General features: G+C 39.4%; 2 protein-coding genes across 3 annotated transcripts in view; one reads left to right on the top strand and one right to left on the bottom strand.

Annotated features, from left to right (window-relative positions):
- The window catches only part of USP34 (ubiquitin specific peptidase 34), a 307835-nt gene that overhangs the window by 229516 nt on the left and 61285 nt on the right, over positions 1-17034 (top strand). For both annotated transcript variants that reach the window (XM_066378190.1, XM_066378191.1), the window contains exons 44-49: positions 2944-3009; positions 6502-6648; positions 6738-6794; positions 6888-6965; positions 7395-7489; positions 11491-11663. In XM_066378190.1, coding sequence (XP_066234287.1) covers positions 2944-3009; positions 6502-6648; positions 6738-6794; positions 6888-6965; positions 7395-7489; positions 11491-11663 — 616 coding nt within the window. The remainder of the gene's footprint in view (positions 1-2943; positions 3010-6501; positions 6649-6737; positions 6795-6887; positions 6966-7394; positions 7490-11490; positions 11664-17034) is intronic.
- REL (REL proto-oncogene, NF-kB subunit) overlaps positions 1-17034 on the bottom strand; it is a 428703-nt gene that overhangs the window by 14646 nt on the left and 397023 nt on the right. The gene's annotated exons all lie outside the window — the stretch shown is intronic.

The following is a 17034-nucleotide window of genomic DNA, read 5'->3' on the forward strand; positions in this document are numbered from 1 at the left end:
ATGAGTAGACATAATGCTAAATGAATAATTGATTTTATTTAGCATAAGGAATTTTTTTGTGACTAAATTTGGTGGCCCTATCTGCATAATTCTATAGAACCAGTTAATTAAAGAATCATGTTTACAGTAATCTTTTTTCTAGCTGTTGACTTAGTCATATTTCTTGTTTTTTCTTATTTATATTAATGATCACCTTTATTTAATCCATTAGCACTGTGTGGAATTAGTATGTAGCGACAGAAAGAACAATTAGCTGTGTTAATTGTGTGTCTCAAAAATGGTAGTTTTAGAACTATATTTAGACTTGTCTCCACATTAAAAATAATCTTACATAACAATATCTGATATGACATTGGATAGTACTCTTTAGTCATATATGGGTACTTGATTATTTCCATGAAAATATTAGTGATTTTTTTATTCCTTTTTCTGATGTCCACAAGATTATATAAAATTACCATACATGTATTTTAATTGTGGTAAAATATATACAACATAAAGTATATCATATTAACTATAAGTGTACAGTTCTGTGGTATTAAGTATATTCATATTGCATTCATCACTACCATCAGTCTCCAGAATTTTTTCACCTTCCTCAACAGAAAATCTGTACCCATTAAATACTTAACTTGCCATTCTGTCTTCCCCTAAGCTCTCCAACTACTACTCTACTTCAAGTCCCAGTGAACTTGAATACTCTTGATACCTCAGACAAGTGGAAACATTCAATATTAGTGCTTTTGTGACTGGCTTATTTCACTTAATGTCTTCAAGGTTCATCTACTTTGTAGCATATATTAGAATTTCATTCCCTGTAAAGGCTGAATAATATTTCATTGTATATATACACCACATTTGTTCATTCATCTGTCAGTGGACACTTTTAGGTTTATACCTTTGGATATTATGAATAATGCTATGAATGAGTGTACAAATACCCACTTGAACTCTTCTTTCACAACTTTTATGTATATGCTCAGAAGTGTAATTGTTGGATCATATGGTAATTCTGTATTTATTTTTTTGAGAAATCGCTGTGTTTATCCACAGTGGCTGTCCTATTTTATATTTCTACTGTCAATGCAAAAGGTGCCCAGTTTCTTTACATTCTTGCCAACAATTGTCTTTTTCTGTTGTTGTTGTTGTTGTTGTTTTTAACAGTCTCCTAATGGGTGTGAACATGCATTCTTTTAAGTAGTAAATACATATATATGTAGGGTGTGTAGTCATTTAGAAATTGCACATTAAGTAAAATATCTTTGTTTTGACTTGATTTTAAAGAATTCACTCACTTCTGTTCTGCAACCAACTTAATCTTTATTCTTCAATAATGAAAATAGAAATCCAGGTCTTTCCTGGTCTTTTTTTTTTTTTTTTTCCTGAAGCTGGAAACGGGGAGAGACAGTCAGACAGACTCCCGCATGCGCCCGACCGGGATCCACCCGGCACGCCCACCAGGGGCAGGACGCTCTGCCCACCAGGGGGCTATGCTCTGCCGCAACCAGAGCTACTCTAGCGCCTGGGGCAGAGGCCAAGGAGCCATCCCCAGCGACCGGGCCATCTTTGCTCCAATGGAGCCTTGGCTGCGGGAGGGGAAGAGAGAGGCAGAGAGGAAGGAGGGGGAGGTGGGGGGTTGGAGAAGCAAATGGGCGCTTCTCCTGTGTGCCCTGGCTGGGAATCGAACCCGGGTCCCCCCGCACGCCAGGCCGCCGCTCTACTGCTGAGCCAACCGGCCAAGGCCTCCTAGTCATTTTTGTATTCTGAGTTATTAACAATTTGCATGTATTAGATCTGATATATATTGGAAAATGTCATTTTATGTGAATGTTCTTATAATCCCATGGAATATTAAACCCCACATATCAGTAATGTACTGTTTATTTATTTTCTGCTAATTTTGTTGATTGCTTTTATTTAATTCTTACTACAATTGATATAATTTTAAAGTAATTTGTATGCTGAAGTGTTGAACAAATTTTTTTTTAAGCAAGTGAGAGAGAGAGACTGGCAGACAGGAAGGAAGAGAGATGAGAAGCATCAACTTGTAGCTGTGTCACTATTTTTTTGTTTGTTTTTAGTTGTTCATTGATTGCTTCTCATAAGTCCCTTGACAGGGAGCTCAAGCTGAGGCAGTGGCTAGTGAGACTTTGCCCATGCCAACAACCTGGGGCTTCAAGCCACTGACCGTTAGGCTCAAGTCGGCGACCATGGGATCATATTCCACACTCAAGTTAGTGATTTTGGGGTTTGGAACCTGGGACCTCAGCATCCCAGGTCAACACTATCCACTGCGCCACCACCAGCCAGGCTATGTTGAACAGATTTTAATTTTAACATCTCTATCTTATGTCCTCAGTTGAATATAATCTCCTAGAAAACAACCTTATTGCACTTAACGCAAATAACTAGTGTATGCTCTTGGCATGTGGAAGTTATTTATTATTCTGTGAGACTATCAGGTCTTCAGAATAATGACATAGTCATAATTCTGTAATTCTGCAATTTTGTAATGAAGATAGTATTTCATAGGTTTATTTTAATATTTGAATGAGATAGAGTATATCTATACGTGCTTAGCATGAATGTGGGGCTGTCCTCTAAGGTTGATGTTGCACACCTAAGATGTTTTCTGTTAGAAAATCCCAATATATAAATCAGTATTGTACCAAATAAATGTTAATTTAGAAATTGACTTTTTAAAGTTGTCCTTATCCACTTTTCTTACATAACATTGATGGCTATATTTATATAATGAACAAAATACTCTTAATTGTTAAATGCTAGAATTGCTTAAGGAAGAATAAACTGTCTTTGTTTTTTTCTACAACTAGCTTAAAGGATGAAAGTGGATAGTGTTAAACACATAATACTTTCTTTGCTAGACTGTCTATAATTTACTTCCATCAGTATATTTTAATGAAGTTTTCTTTTAATTTTCAGTATTCAGAAGATATGAAGCACAAAACCACTCTTCTGGAGCTTCAAAAAATGTTTACATATTTAATGGTATGTTTGAGAATCATGTATAAATATGAATTAGATGCTCCCTCTGATCAAAGCTGAAAACATGAAAGTTCATTTGTATTGATTTTTGTTCTGACTGTGTACTCTTTTACTCCTGCATGCGCCCAACCGGGATCCACCCGGCACGCCCACCAGGGGCGAGGCTCTGCCCACCAGGGGGCGATGCTCTACCCCTCTGGGGCATGGCTCTGCCGCGACCAGAGCCACTCTAGCACCTGGGGCAGAGGCCAAGGAGCCATCCCCAGCGACCGGGCCATCTTTGCTCCAATGGAGCCTTGGCTGCAGGAGGGGAAGAGAGAGACAGAAAGGAAGGAGGGGGGGTGGAGAAGCAAATGGGCGCTTCTCCTATGTGCCCTGGCCGGGAATTGAACCCGGGTCCCCCGCACGCCAGGCCAACACTCTACCGCTGAGCCAACCGGCCAGGGCCTGACTATGTACTCTTAACTTTCAAATTTAATTTGTCACTTACTGGTATTCTTTTTTTTTTTTTTTTGTATTTTTCTGAAGCTGGAAACGGGGAGAGGCAGTCAGACAGACTCCCGCATGCGCCCGACCGGGATCCACCCGGCACGCCCACCAGGGGCAACGCTCTGCCCACCAGGGGGCGATGCTCTGCCCCTCCAGGGCGTCGCTCTGTTGCGACCAGAGCCACTCCAGCGCCTGGGGCAGAGGCCAAGGAGCCATCCCCAGTGCCCAGTGCCCGGGCCATCTTTGCTCCAATGGAGCCTCGCTGCGGGAGGGGAAGAGAGAGACAGAGAGGAAGGAGAGGGGGAGGAGTGGAGAAGCAGATGGGCGCTTCTCCTGTGTGCCCTGGCCGGGAATTGAACCCGGGAGTTTTGCACGCCAGGCTGACGCTCTACCACTGAGCCAACCAGCCAGGGCCTTTTTTTTATATTGAGAGTCAGAGAGAGGGATAGACAGACCAGAACAGAGAGATGAGAAGCATCAATCATTAGTTTTTTGTTGCTTGTTGCAACACCTTAGTTGTTCATTGATTGCTTTCTCATATGTGCCTTGACCGCGGGCCTTCAGCAGACCAAGTAGCCCCTTGCTCAAGCCAGTGACATTGGGTTGAAGCTCGTGAGCTTTTGCTCAAACCAGATGAGCCTGCACTCAAGCTGGTGACCTCGGGGTCTCGAATCTGGGTCCTTGGCATCCCAGTCTGACGCTCTATCCACTGCGCCACCGCCTGGTCATGCCTTACTGGTATTCTTAATAGCTATATCTATCTCAGTTATTTATATCTGTTACTTATTCTTTGAAAAATCCCTTTTCTAGGCCCTGGCCAGTTGGTAGAGTGTCAGCCTACCATGTGGATGTCCTGACTTTGCTTCCTGGTCAGGGCACACAGGAGAAGCAACAATCTGCTTTTCTACCCCTCCTTCCCCCCCTCCCCTTCTCTCTTTTTCTTTCTCTCCCCTTCTCTCCCACTCTCTTCCCCTCTCTCCTCCTCTTTCCCTCTCTGGCAGCCATAACTCGATTGGTTTGAGCAAGTTGGCCTCAGTCACTGAGGATGGCTCTGTGACCTCCACCTCAGTCACTAAAAATAGCTCGGTTGCAAGCATGGCCCCAGATGCGCAGAGCATTGCCCTTTAGTGGACTTGCCTGGTGGATCCTGGTTGGTGTGGATGCAGGAGTCTATATGTTCACCTCCTCTCCTCTCACTAAAATAAAATTTTAAAAATTAAAGAATCCCTTTTCTTGTCACAGGGTCACCCCTAGGCTTAGAGTCTGCCCTTTTAATTCTTCCAAAATTATAAAAGTAATCAATCCTTTTATGCCTGACCAGGCGGTGGCGCAATGGATAGAGTGTTGGACTGGGTTGCAGAGGACCTATGTTCGAGACCCCAAGGTTGCCAGTTTGAGCGCGGGCTATCTGGTTTGAGCAAGGCTCAACAGCTTGAGCCCAAGGTCGCTGGCTCGAGCAAGGGTTCACTCGGTCTGCTGTAGCCCCACGGTCAAGGCACATATGAGAAAGCAAATCAATGAACAACTTAGGTGCCTCAATGAAGAATTCATGCTTCTCATCTCTCTCCCTTCCTGTCTGTCCCTCTCTGTGACTCTCTCTGTCACAAAATAAATAAATTAAAAAAATTTTAAGTAATCAGTCCTTTTAAAAGTAGCAAAATTTACAATATTACTTCCCTTCTTAAAACAGTGGTTCTTTGTAATGAACAGAGTAGTGTCTTGGTTCATCAGCATAGCAAAGATCTTGTGTCATTTTGCTTCTTCTCTTCAATTTTCTCTCTTATCCCTTCCCATATTTAGCTTCACTATAATTATGTAAGCCCTTTGAAGTCCATCATCCTGTTGATTCATTACTTGTATAGTTATGCTATTCCTTCTGCCTTTTGCATTCTTCCTTTAGCACTCTTCTTCATATCCTTCATTGTTTCATCCTTCAAGAATCAACATAATTTTCACTTCCTCTAATAGACCAAAGAGTCCACAAAGTATCTTCGAGTCACCAGTAACTCTGTTGTACCTACCACTTGTATTGAAAGTTACTTGAATCACCTGTTAGAATCTTGAGGACAGCAATTATATTATTTATTTTTGTATTTTTCAGCTTCTGATACTTAATAAGGACTCAATAAATGAGATTCTTAACAAAATTAAAAGATTTACTAGTCAATTCTTGATTTCATTTTTAATTTCCATTCAACAGAGCTGTAACATGCCATCTGAACTGACAAAAGAGAAAACTTTTAAATTAAAAAACAAAAGTTCAGTCTGTATTAAAACTTATTCAGCCTGCAAAGACTTTGTATTTTATGCTGCACAATACAAATCTTTGTACCTGGAGTTCCAAAACACTTCCTAGAAATTCCTAGACTTAAAAATTACAGAATTTCTTGGCCCTGTCTGGTTGGCTCAGTGGTAGAGCTTTGGCCTGGCATGTAGAAGTCCTGGGTTCAATTTCTGGCCAGGGCACACAGAAGCATCCATCTGCTTCTTCACCCCTCCCCCTCTCCTTTCTCTCTTTCTCTCTCTTCTCCTCCCACAGCCAGAGCTCCATTGGAGCTGGCCCTGGGCACTGAGGATGGCTCCATGGACTCTGCCTCAGGCGCCAGTATGGCTCTGTTTGCAACGGAGCAACAACCCACATGGGTAGAGCATCGCCCCCTAGTGGACATGTTTGGCTGATCTTGGTTGGGCACATGTGAGAGACTGTCTCTCTTCCCCGCTTCTCACTTAGGAAAAATACAAAAACAAAACAAGATAGAATTTCTTAATTTATGATAATTTAAGCATCTTCTGGCACCAAGACTATAAACTGAAAATGCTATGCAGAATAAAAAAAATGAAAAAAACATTTTAAACCTTTATGGATTTTACTACCTGTTTTGTTGTTGCTTTGTTGTTTATTCATGAACCTTGTAATAATTTTATTTTTATTTGAGACTTATATTTTTGTATTTGATTATGTCATATTCTTTCCCCCACCACACCACCCCCACTTTTTCTTTAAAGGAGAGTGAATGCAAAGCATATAATCCTAGACCCTTCTGTAAAACATATACCATGGATAAGCAGCCTCTGAATACTGGGGAGCAGAAAGATATGACAGAGTTTTTTACTGATCTAATTACCAAAATTGAAGAGATGTCTCCAGAACTGGTTAGTACTGGAATACTAAAGTTTCTTTGAATTTGTAGAGATTTACACAACTTTAATTACTTACTTTTTTTTTTGTATTTGTTTTAAAGAAAAATACTGTCAAAAGTCTGTTTGGAGGTGTAATTACAAACAATGTTGTGTCCTTGGTAAGTATTCTACCTATTCTTTGCTTTTTGGAAGTCTTAATGTATTATAGCTTACTATAATAAATTACTAATATTTTACTATTGATTGACTAGGATTGTGAACATGTTAGTCAGACTGCTGAAGAGTTTTATACTGTGAGGTGCCAGGTGGCTGATATGAAGAACATTTATGTAAGTACAATATATATATATATACACACACACACACACACACATATATATATATAGAGAGAGAGAGAGAGAGAGAGAGTCTTGTTTCTGCTTTTAAATATTTGTATGTAGCAGGTTTATGTTTCTCATCTTGAAAGTTTCATATTTTCATCTCTTCATACTATGCTACTTAGATAAGAACTAAAGGTAGACAACAAAGCTGATTTTTTCCCCAAAGTGTAAATACTTCACTTTTGAAAAATTAGAAAGATTCATAGAGCATTTTTTCAATATGAGGAGAAAACAGTTTTTTTACTGAAATTAAAATTTCACTTTAAAAAATAAATTATTTTCCTCTATGTATTCTGTCAGAATTATAATGACTATTTTTTGTATTTTTGCATGCCATAAACAGTAATATGAAACTTTTATCTGTGGCTTTATACACAGGAATCTCTTGATGAAGTCACTATTAAAGATACTTTAGAAGGTGACAACATGTATACTTGTTCTCATTGTGGGAAGAAAGTACGAGCTGAAAAAAGGTACGTTTTTGAAATGTAATGTTTATCACATTGATAAATCATTAAGTGAAAGTAAAGCACAAACTTAGTATATAAATTAAAATTATCTGCTCTGGCCGGTTTGCTTGGTGGATAGAGCATCAGCGTGGCATATGGACGTCCCGGGTTCAATTCCCAGTTAGGGCACAAAAGAGAAGCAGCCATCTGCTTCTTTTCTCCTTTTCCCCATCTCTGTCTTCCCCTCCCACAGCCAGTGGCTCAATTGGTTCAAGTGTTGGCCCTGGGCGCTGAGGATAACTCTGTTGGTCTGGGGGTGGAGGAGATGACTGAGTAAAAAGCACTGCATTTTGTTTCATAAAGGTGCATTGTATGTTTTGTCAGGTTGGAGCAATAAAAGCAGGGTTGTCAGGGAACATGATATCAAGTATAGAGCTTTCATTTTAGAAGTTTGACAGTGGAAAACAGCAAGGAAGATGGAATCTAGAAGAAGCTTTGGAATCAAACAGTAGTTTTCTAGATGAAACAGATCAGAGCATGTTTTTAGGCAGAGAGTGAAAAGCCATTGCCTCAGATTGTTTAATAGAAGATATTTTTTTCCAGATTAATATGCATTTGAAAGGAATGGTATTTTTTTCCTTAATCTCCAGAAAGTCAAGTGGTTGCAAAAGAGAAAGGTTGTAAGTATACATATTTAAATGAATGCAGGCAGTTATAGAAAGAAAAACTCATCTGACAAGATTTGAACTGGGTAAGAGTAAAGGACTCACAGAATGGCTCACAGAATGGCATCAGTGTTTTACTGTGGAGGAATATAATGGAGTAAAAAGATAATTGAAAGAAGAAGTCATGTTGTTTGGAGAATCTTCTTCTAGTTAGAATAAACAAACTTGTTGAATATATCTGTCATTATTGATAATAAGCTTCTTGAAACATTTCCTTTTTTTGGCTAATACTATTCTATTGTTTGTATGTTTTTTTGTTTTTTTAATTTTATTTTTTTTATTTATTCATTTTAGAGAGGAGAGGTAGAGACGGGGGGGGGGGGGGGGAGACAGAGAGAGAGAAGGGGGAGAGGAGCTGGAAGCATCAACTCCCATATGTGCCTTGACCAGGCAAGCCCAGGGTTTTGAACCAGCAACCTCAGCATTTCCAGGTCAACGCTTTATCCACTGCGCCACCACAGGTCAGGCTGTTTGTATGTTTTTGAAAACACTATCTCATCTCTCCCAGGCAAAGTGTTATTCAGTCTTTTATACTTTTAACCATACTTTTAAATGTGTGTAATACAGTAAAATGGTCAACAGAAAGGGGCTGAGGATCATATTCTGCTCTGCTCTTTTTCTTTTCTTTTTTTCCAAGTGAGAGGAGGGGAGATAGGCTCCTGCTTGTGTTCCAATCAGTATCCACCCAGCAATCCCCATCTGGGTCGATGCTCTTCCCATCTTGGAACAAGTTTGCAAATGAACTATTTTTAGCATCTGAGGCAGAGGCTCCAAGGAAGCCATTCTCAGCACCCAGGGTTGACATGCTCGAACCAATCTAGCCAGAACTGTGGGAGAGGAAGAGAGAGAGAGAGAGAGAAGGGTGAGCGGAAAGGGTGGAGAAGGAGATGATTGCTTCTCTGTGCCCCAACCAGGAATTGAATCCAAGATATTCACATGCTGGGCTGACGCTCTACCACTGGGTCAACCGGCCAGGGCTTGCTCTGCTCTATTTTTAAACCTCTGGCTTACTCAGTTTATTCTTTCCTGAATAATTTTATCTATCACCATAACATTAATCTCTGCTGACATGCTAATGATTCTCAAATTATTTTACCTAATTCAGAATGCTATGCTGTGCTGTGCTCTTCCAACTGTCTTGTGTGTCTCACACATTTAATAGGTCTTTAACATAAGTTCTCATCTTTTCAGATGTTTGTCTTTTTTTGTTTTATTTTGTTTTTTTTTCTCTTTTTGACAGAAAGGGATGGATAGGGACAGACAGGCAGGAAGAGAGAGAGATGAGAAGCATCAATTCTTCATTGTGGCTCCTTAGTCTCCTTCGTTGTTCAATGATTGCTTTCTCATATGTGCCTTGACCAGGGGGTGGGGTGGGAGGGTGGGGGGTACAGCAGAGTGAGTGACCTCTTGCTCAAGCCAGTGACCTTGGCATCAAGCCAGCAACCATGGGGTCATGTCTATAATCTCAAGCCAGCGACCCCACTCTCAAACTGGTGAGCCGTCGCGCAAGCCAGCGACCTTGGGGTTTCGAACTTGTGTCCTCTGTGTCCCAGTCCGATGTTCTCTATCCACTGTGCCACCACCTGGTCAGGCCAGATGTTTATGTCTTTTATTCTCTAACCCAGTGCATAGTTTATTGCCCACCACAAGTCATTTAGTGACTCTTAGCTTTCAGGATAAAGTTCATACTATAACATTATACACAAGGCCCTTTATCATTTAACTTTTTTTTTTTTTTGTGGCAGAGATAGAGAGAGTCAGAGAGAGGGACAGACAGAGAGGAAGGGAGAGAGATGAGAAACATCAATTCTTCATTGCGGTTCCGTAGTTGTTAATTGATTGATTTCTCATATGTGCCTTGACCCGGGGGGCTACAGCAGACCAAGTGACCCCTTGCTCAAGCCAGCGACCTTGGGCTCAAGCTTTTGATCTGTGCTCAAACCAGATAAGCCCGCGCTCAAGCTGGCGACCTCAGGGTCTCAAACCTGGGTCCTCTGTGTCCCAGTCCGACGCTCTATCCACTGCGTTACTACCTGGTCAGGCTATCATTTAACTCACTTAGACTTCTGTAACCTTATCATTTGCTAGTTCCAGATAATCAGTAATGATGAACTTTTAGACTTCTTATTCCCTTTGCTTGTGACATCTTTGCCAGCCTCCCTTATCTTCCTAAATTCCTTTAAAAAAAAGCAACTAAGTTCTTTGTTTAAATAAATTCTCTTGAATCCTGTATACAGTGAAGTGTATTATTCCCTGAAATTCATAAACAGTATTTTATAAATCCAAATTTATATAAATATTTTGTTTAAACTGAAATTTTGGTGTTTTAAACTTAAACCAGTAATATGTCAACCATTAGATTTGACTTGCTTTTGCTGCTGCTACGATTGCTATAGTATCAGGCAACGCATATTGAATGGTATTTGCCAGGCAGCATTCTAAAAGTTGTACCAGGCGTCCCCAAAGTACGGCCCGCAGGCTGCATGCAGCCCTCTAAGGCCATTTATCCGACCCCTGCCACATTTCCGGAAGGGGCACCTCTTTCATTGGTGGTCAGTGAGAGGAGCACTGTATGTGGCAGCCCTCCAACGGTCTGAGGGACAGTGAACTGGCCCCCTGTGTTAAAAGTTTGGGGACCCTTGGTAGACACTTTTTTCTTTTCTTTTCTTTTTTTTTTTTTTTTTAGCAAGAGAAGACAGGGACAGACAGGAAGGGAGAAAGATGAGAAGCATCAATTCTTTTTGCAGCACCACCTTAGTTGTTCATTGATGGCTTTCTCATGTGTGCCTTGACTGGGGAGCTCCAGCAGAGCCAGGAGCCCCACACTCAAGCTGGCGACTTTAGGGTTTCAAACCTGGGTCCTCAGCATTTCAGGACAGTATTCTATCTACTGCTCCATCACTTGGGCAGGCAGGAGTAGATACTTCAGTCTATTTTACAAATCAGGATTTAAGCTCAGAGAGTTTAAGTAACTTGTTTAAGGTCATACATTTAGTAAATGATAGAGAGACTTCACAATTCTAGTGTACATGAACCCCTATTATTTAAGGTGGAAAAGAAACCTAAGACCTCTTTGCCTTTAAATTATGTTGTGACTCTTTTCTACATTTCCACTGCACATTTACTACATATCTTCATCATGGTATTTACCACAGTCTACTGTAATGTTTTGGTTTTGTTTTTTTATCTAGACACAGGAAAGCCCTTTCAGAATGAAAAAAGGCATGTAAATAATTGAACTACTTTTGAAAGAAAATTTTAACAAAAGTTTTAAAATGTTTTTTTTTTTCTGTCTTTCAGAGCATGTTTTAAGAAATTGCCTCGCATTCTGAGTTTTAATACTATGAGGTATACATTTAATATGGTCACAATGATGAAAGAGAAAGTGAACACACACTTTTCCTTCCCATTACGTTTGGATATGACACCCTATACAGAAGATTTTCTTATGGGAAAGAGTGACAGGAAAGAAGGTAATATTTTATCTTTTTTCTTATTGTAAGTCTCTATAATAACATAGTCACAATTTTAAAGTTGTAGTCAGCTACATATTTAACAAAATTAAATTGAATCTTAGAAGAATGTTTTTAAAGACAATATGGCATGTTCAGTCAATTACCCTGTAAATACTTAATATCTACTAGGACTGGGTTCTAGGCACTTTTCTAGGAATTGAGGACATTGTAGTAAACAAGATCAGTGTGGTTTCTGCCCTTGTAGAACTTATGTCTAGTGCACAAGTACTAATATTGAATGAGAAATTATGAACATAGTGTGTTGTCAGATAGGATAGTGAATGTGTAACAGAGCTGGGGGAATCAGGGAGAGCTTTTATAAGAAGATGACATTTAAAGCAGAGCCTGAGTTAGAGCTTGATTGAGAAGAATAGATAAGCTCTTTGGTGGGCGGGGAGTGGGGTTGATGAGATGGACAAAAGGCTCTGACTAGATTATATTTTTGTAGGTTATGTTAATAATTTTGATCTTTATTCAGTGTGAAACCATTGGAAGATTTTAAGCAGAGAACTGAGATGGGAACCAGGTGGGATCTGGAAAAGGTTAACCTGACTACAGCAATTGAAATAGATTAGAAGACGATGAAATGGATGTGGGGAGTCCATTCTGGTAAACTATAGAGATAGTAACTTAGATGAGAGAGCATACCAGTAAGGTTAGAGAAGTGTATGGAGTTACAGTTAACAGAACTTGATGATTGAATGAATATATTCAACAAATTTATGGAACATGTTTCTACTATGTAGTTTGCTATTCTTGTAGTAATAGGAATATAGTGACAACAAAGGAAAAGGTATCTGCCCCCCCCTTTTTTTTTAATATGTATTTTTTTAAGTTTATTCATTTTAGAGAGGAGAGAGAAAGAGACAGAGAGAGAGAGGAGAGACGGAGAGAGAAAAGGGGGGAGCAGCTGGAAGCATCAACTCCCATATGTGCCTTGACCAGGCAAGCCCAGGGTTTCGAACTGGCGACCTCAGCATTTCCAGGTCGACGCTTTACCCACTGTGCCACCACAGGTCAGGCATCTACCCCTTTGAAGCTTATATTTTAGTTTGTCTGCTACCAGAGTGAGGAGGAAAAGTCAGGAACAACTCAGGTTTCTGGTTGGATCAACTAGGTGAATAAGGAGGTCAGTATTTCAGGACTTCAGGAAAGAGGGAATGTGGTCAGAATTATTGAATGCTAAAGAAAAGGAATAGTTTCATTAAGAACATAATGGAACATAATCTGTCATGTAGAAGATTTTTGGTTATCTTTATCAGTGATTTCATTTGTGTGTTGCAAAAGGAAGGCAAATTGGGCCCTGGCTGGTTGGCTCAGCCGTAGAGCGTCGGCCTGGTGTGCGGGGGACCCGGGTTCGATTCCCGGCCAGGGCACATAGGAGAAGCGCCCATTTGCTTCTCCACCCCCCCCCTCCTTCCTCTCTGTCTCTCTCTTCCCCTCCCGCAGCCAAGGCTCCATTGGAGCAAAGATGGCCCAAGCGCTGGGGATGTCTCCTTGGCCTCTGCCCCAGGCACTAGAGTGGCTCTGGTTGCGGCAGAGCGATGCCCCAGAGGGGCAGAGCATCACCCCCGGGTGGGCGCATGCGGGAGTCTGTCTGTCTTTCCCCATTTCCAGCTTCAGAAAAAAAAAAAAAGGAAAAAAAAAAGGAAAAAGAAAAAAAAAAAAAGGAAGGCATATTGCAGTGAGTCAAAGATGGCTCTTGGTTCATAAGTAGTTACCTCCCAGTGATTTTCTTTCTTTCTTTTTTTTTATAATAATTTTATTTTTTTAATGGGGTGACATCAATAAATCAGGATACATATATTCAAAGATAACAAGTCCAGGTCATCTTTTTGTTCAATTATGTTGCACACCCATCACCCAAAGTCAGATTGTCCTCTGTCACCTTCTATCTTGTTTTCTTTGTACCCCTCCCCCTTTCCTTCTCCCATCCCCCCCCCCCCCCCCCCCCCCCCCCCCGTAACCACCACACACTTATCAATGTCTCTTAGTTTCACTTTTATGTCCCACCTACGTATGGAATAATGCAGTTCCTGGTTTTTTCTGATTTACTTATTTCGCTTCGTATCGTGTTATCAAGATCCCACCATTTTGCTGTAAATGTTCCGATATCATCAATTCTTATGGCTGAGTAGTATTCCATAGTGTATATGTGCCACATCTTCTTTATCCAGTCATCTATTGACGGGCTTTTTGGTTGTTTCCATGTCCTGGCCACTGTGAACAATGCTGCAATAAACATGGGGCTGCATGTGTCTTTACGTATCAATGTTTCTGAGTTTTGGGGGTATATACCCAGTAGAGGGATTGCTGGGTCATAAGGTAGTTCTATTTTCAGTTTTTTTGAGGAACCACCATACTTTCTTCCATAATGGTTGTACTACTTTACATTCCCACCAACAGTGGATGAGGGTTCCTTTTTCTCCACAGCCTCTCCAACATTTGCTATTACCTGTCTTTGCTAATAATAGCTAATCGAACAGGTGTGAGGTGGTATCTCATTGCAGTTTTGATTTGCATTTCTCTAATAGCTAAAGAAGATGAGCATCTTTTCATATATCTGTTGGCCATTTGTATTTCTTCCTGGGAGAAGTGTCTGTTCATATCCTCTTCCCATTTTTTTATTGGATTGTTTGTTTGTTGTTGAGTTTTATGAGTTCTTTGTATATTTTGGATATTAGGCCCTTATCTGAGCTGTTGTTTGAAAATATCATTTCCCATTTAGTTGGCTTTCTGTTTATTTTGTTATCAGTTTCTCTTGCTGAGCAAAAACTTCTTAGTCTGATGTAGTCCCATTCATTAATTTTTGCCTTCACTTCTCTTGCCTGTGGAGTCAAATTCATAAAATGCTCTTTAAAACCCAGGTCCATGAGTTGAGTACCTATGTCTTCTTCTATGTACTTAATTGTTTCAGGTCTTATGTTTAGATCTTTGATCCATTTTGAGTTAATTTTTGTACAGGGGGACAAACTGTAGTCCAGTTTCATTCTTTTGCATGTGGCATTCCAGTTTTCCCAGCACCATTTATTGAAGAGGCTTTCTTTTCTCCATTGTATGTTGTTGGCCCCTTTATCAAAAATTATTTGACTATATATATGTGGTTTTATTTCTGGACTTTCTATTCTGTTCCATTGGTCTGAGTGTCTATTTTTCTGCCAATACCATGCTGTTTTGATTGTCATGGCCCTATAATATAATTTGAAGTCAGGTATTGTAATGCCCCCAGCTTCATTCTTTTTCTTTAGGATTGCTTTGGCTATTCGGGGTTTTTTATAGTTCCATATAAATCTGATGATTTTTTGCTCTATTTCTTTAAAGAATGTCATTGGAAGTTTGATGGGAATTGCATTAAATTTGTATATTGCTTTGGGTAATATAGCCATCTTGATTATATTTATTCTTCCTAGCCAAGAACAAGGTATATTCTTCCATCTCATTATATCTTTTTCGATTTCCCTTAACAATGGTTTATAGTTTTCATTATATAAGTCCTTTACATTCTTTGTTATGTTTATTCCTAAGTATTTTATTTTTTTTGTTGCAATCATGAAGGGGATTATTCTTTTGAGTTCGTTCTCAATTGTTTCATTGTTGGCATATAGAAAGGCTATTGACTTCTGTATGTTAATTTTGTATCCTGCGACCTTACTGTATTGGCTTATTGTTTCCAGTAGTCTTTTTATGGATTCTTTGGGGTTTTCGATGTATAGGATCATATCATCTGCAAAAAGTGATACCTTTACTTCTTCTTTTCCGATATGGATGCCTTTTATTTCTTTGTCTTGTCTGATTGCTCTGGCTAGAACCTCTAGTACCACATTAAATAAGAGTGGAGAGAGTGGACAACCCTGTCTTGTTCCTGATTTAAGGGGGAAAGCCTTCAGTTTAGTGCTATTTAATATGATGTTAGCTGATGGTTTATCATATATGGCCTTTATCATATTGAGATATTTTCCTTCTAGACCCATTTTGTTGAGAGTCTTAAACATAAAATTGTGTTGTATTTTATCAAGAGCCTTTTCTGCATCTATTGATAAGATCATGTGGTTTTTGTTCTTTGTTTTGTTGATATGGTGTATTACGTTAACGGTTTTACGTATGTTGAACCATCCTTGAGATTCTGGGATGAATCCCACTTGATCATGATGTATTATCTTTTTAATATGTTGTTGTATTCGATTTGCTAGTATTTTGTTTAGTATTTTAGCATCTGTATTCATTAGAGGTATTGGTCTGTAGTTTTCTTTTTTTGTGCCATCCTTGCCTGGTTTTGGTATGAGGGTTATGTTGGCCTCATAAAATGTGTTTGGAAGTATTGCTTCTTCTTCAATTTTTTGGAAGACTTTGAGTAGAATAGGAACCAAGTCTTCTTTGAATGTTTGATAAAATTCGCTGGTATAGCCGATAGGGCCTGGACTTTTATTTTTGGGGAGGTTTTTAATGTTTTTTTCTATTCTCTACTAATAGGTCTGTTTAGGCTTTCTGCTTCTTCTTGACTCAGTCTAGGAAGGTTGTATTGTTCTAGGAATTTATCCATTTCTTCTAGGTTGTTGAATTTAGTGGCATAAAGTTTTTCATAGTATTCTACAATAATTCTTTGTATATCTACGGTGTCCGTGGTGATTTCTCCTCTTTCATTTTGGATTTTGTTCATATGAGTTCTTTCTCTTTTTACCTTGGTAAGTCTTGCCAAGGGTTTGTCAATTTTGTTGATCTTTTCAAAGAACCAGCTCCTTGTTCTATTAATTTTTTCTATAGTTTTTCTGTTCTCTAATTCATTTATTTCTGCTCTGATTTTTATTATCTCCTTTCTTCGGCTGGTTTTGGGTTGTCTTTGTTCTTCTTTTTCTAGTTCCTTAAGGTGGGAAGTTAAGTGGTTCACTTGGGCTCTCTCTTGTTTGTTCATATATGCGTGAAGTGATATGAACTTTCCTCTTATCACTGCTTTTGCTGCATCCCATAGATTCTGATATGTTGTATTGTCATTTTCATTAGTCTGTATATATCTTTTGATCTCTGCACTTATTTCTTCTTTGATCCATTCATTTTTTAAAAATATGTTGTTTAGTTTCCACATTTTTGTGGGATTTTTTTCCTCTTTTTTGCAGTTGAATTCTAGTTTCAAGGCTTTATGATCAGAAAATATGCTTGGTACAACTTCGATTTTTCTGAATTTGCTGATGTTGTTTTTGTGGCCCAACATATGGTCAATTCTTGAGAATGATCCATGTACACTGGAGAAAAATGTATACTCAGTCACTTTGGGATGAAATGTCCTGTAGATGTCTATCATATCCAGGTGCTCTAGTGTTTTGTTTAAGGCCAC

This window comes from Saccopteryx leptura, chromosome 3 (assembly GCF_036850995.1).
Source record: "Saccopteryx leptura isolate mSacLep1 chromosome 3, mSacLep1_pri_phased_curated, whole genome shotgun sequence".
Taxonomy (NCBI): domain Eukaryota; kingdom Metazoa; phylum Chordata; class Mammalia; order Chiroptera; family Emballonuridae; genus Saccopteryx; species Saccopteryx leptura.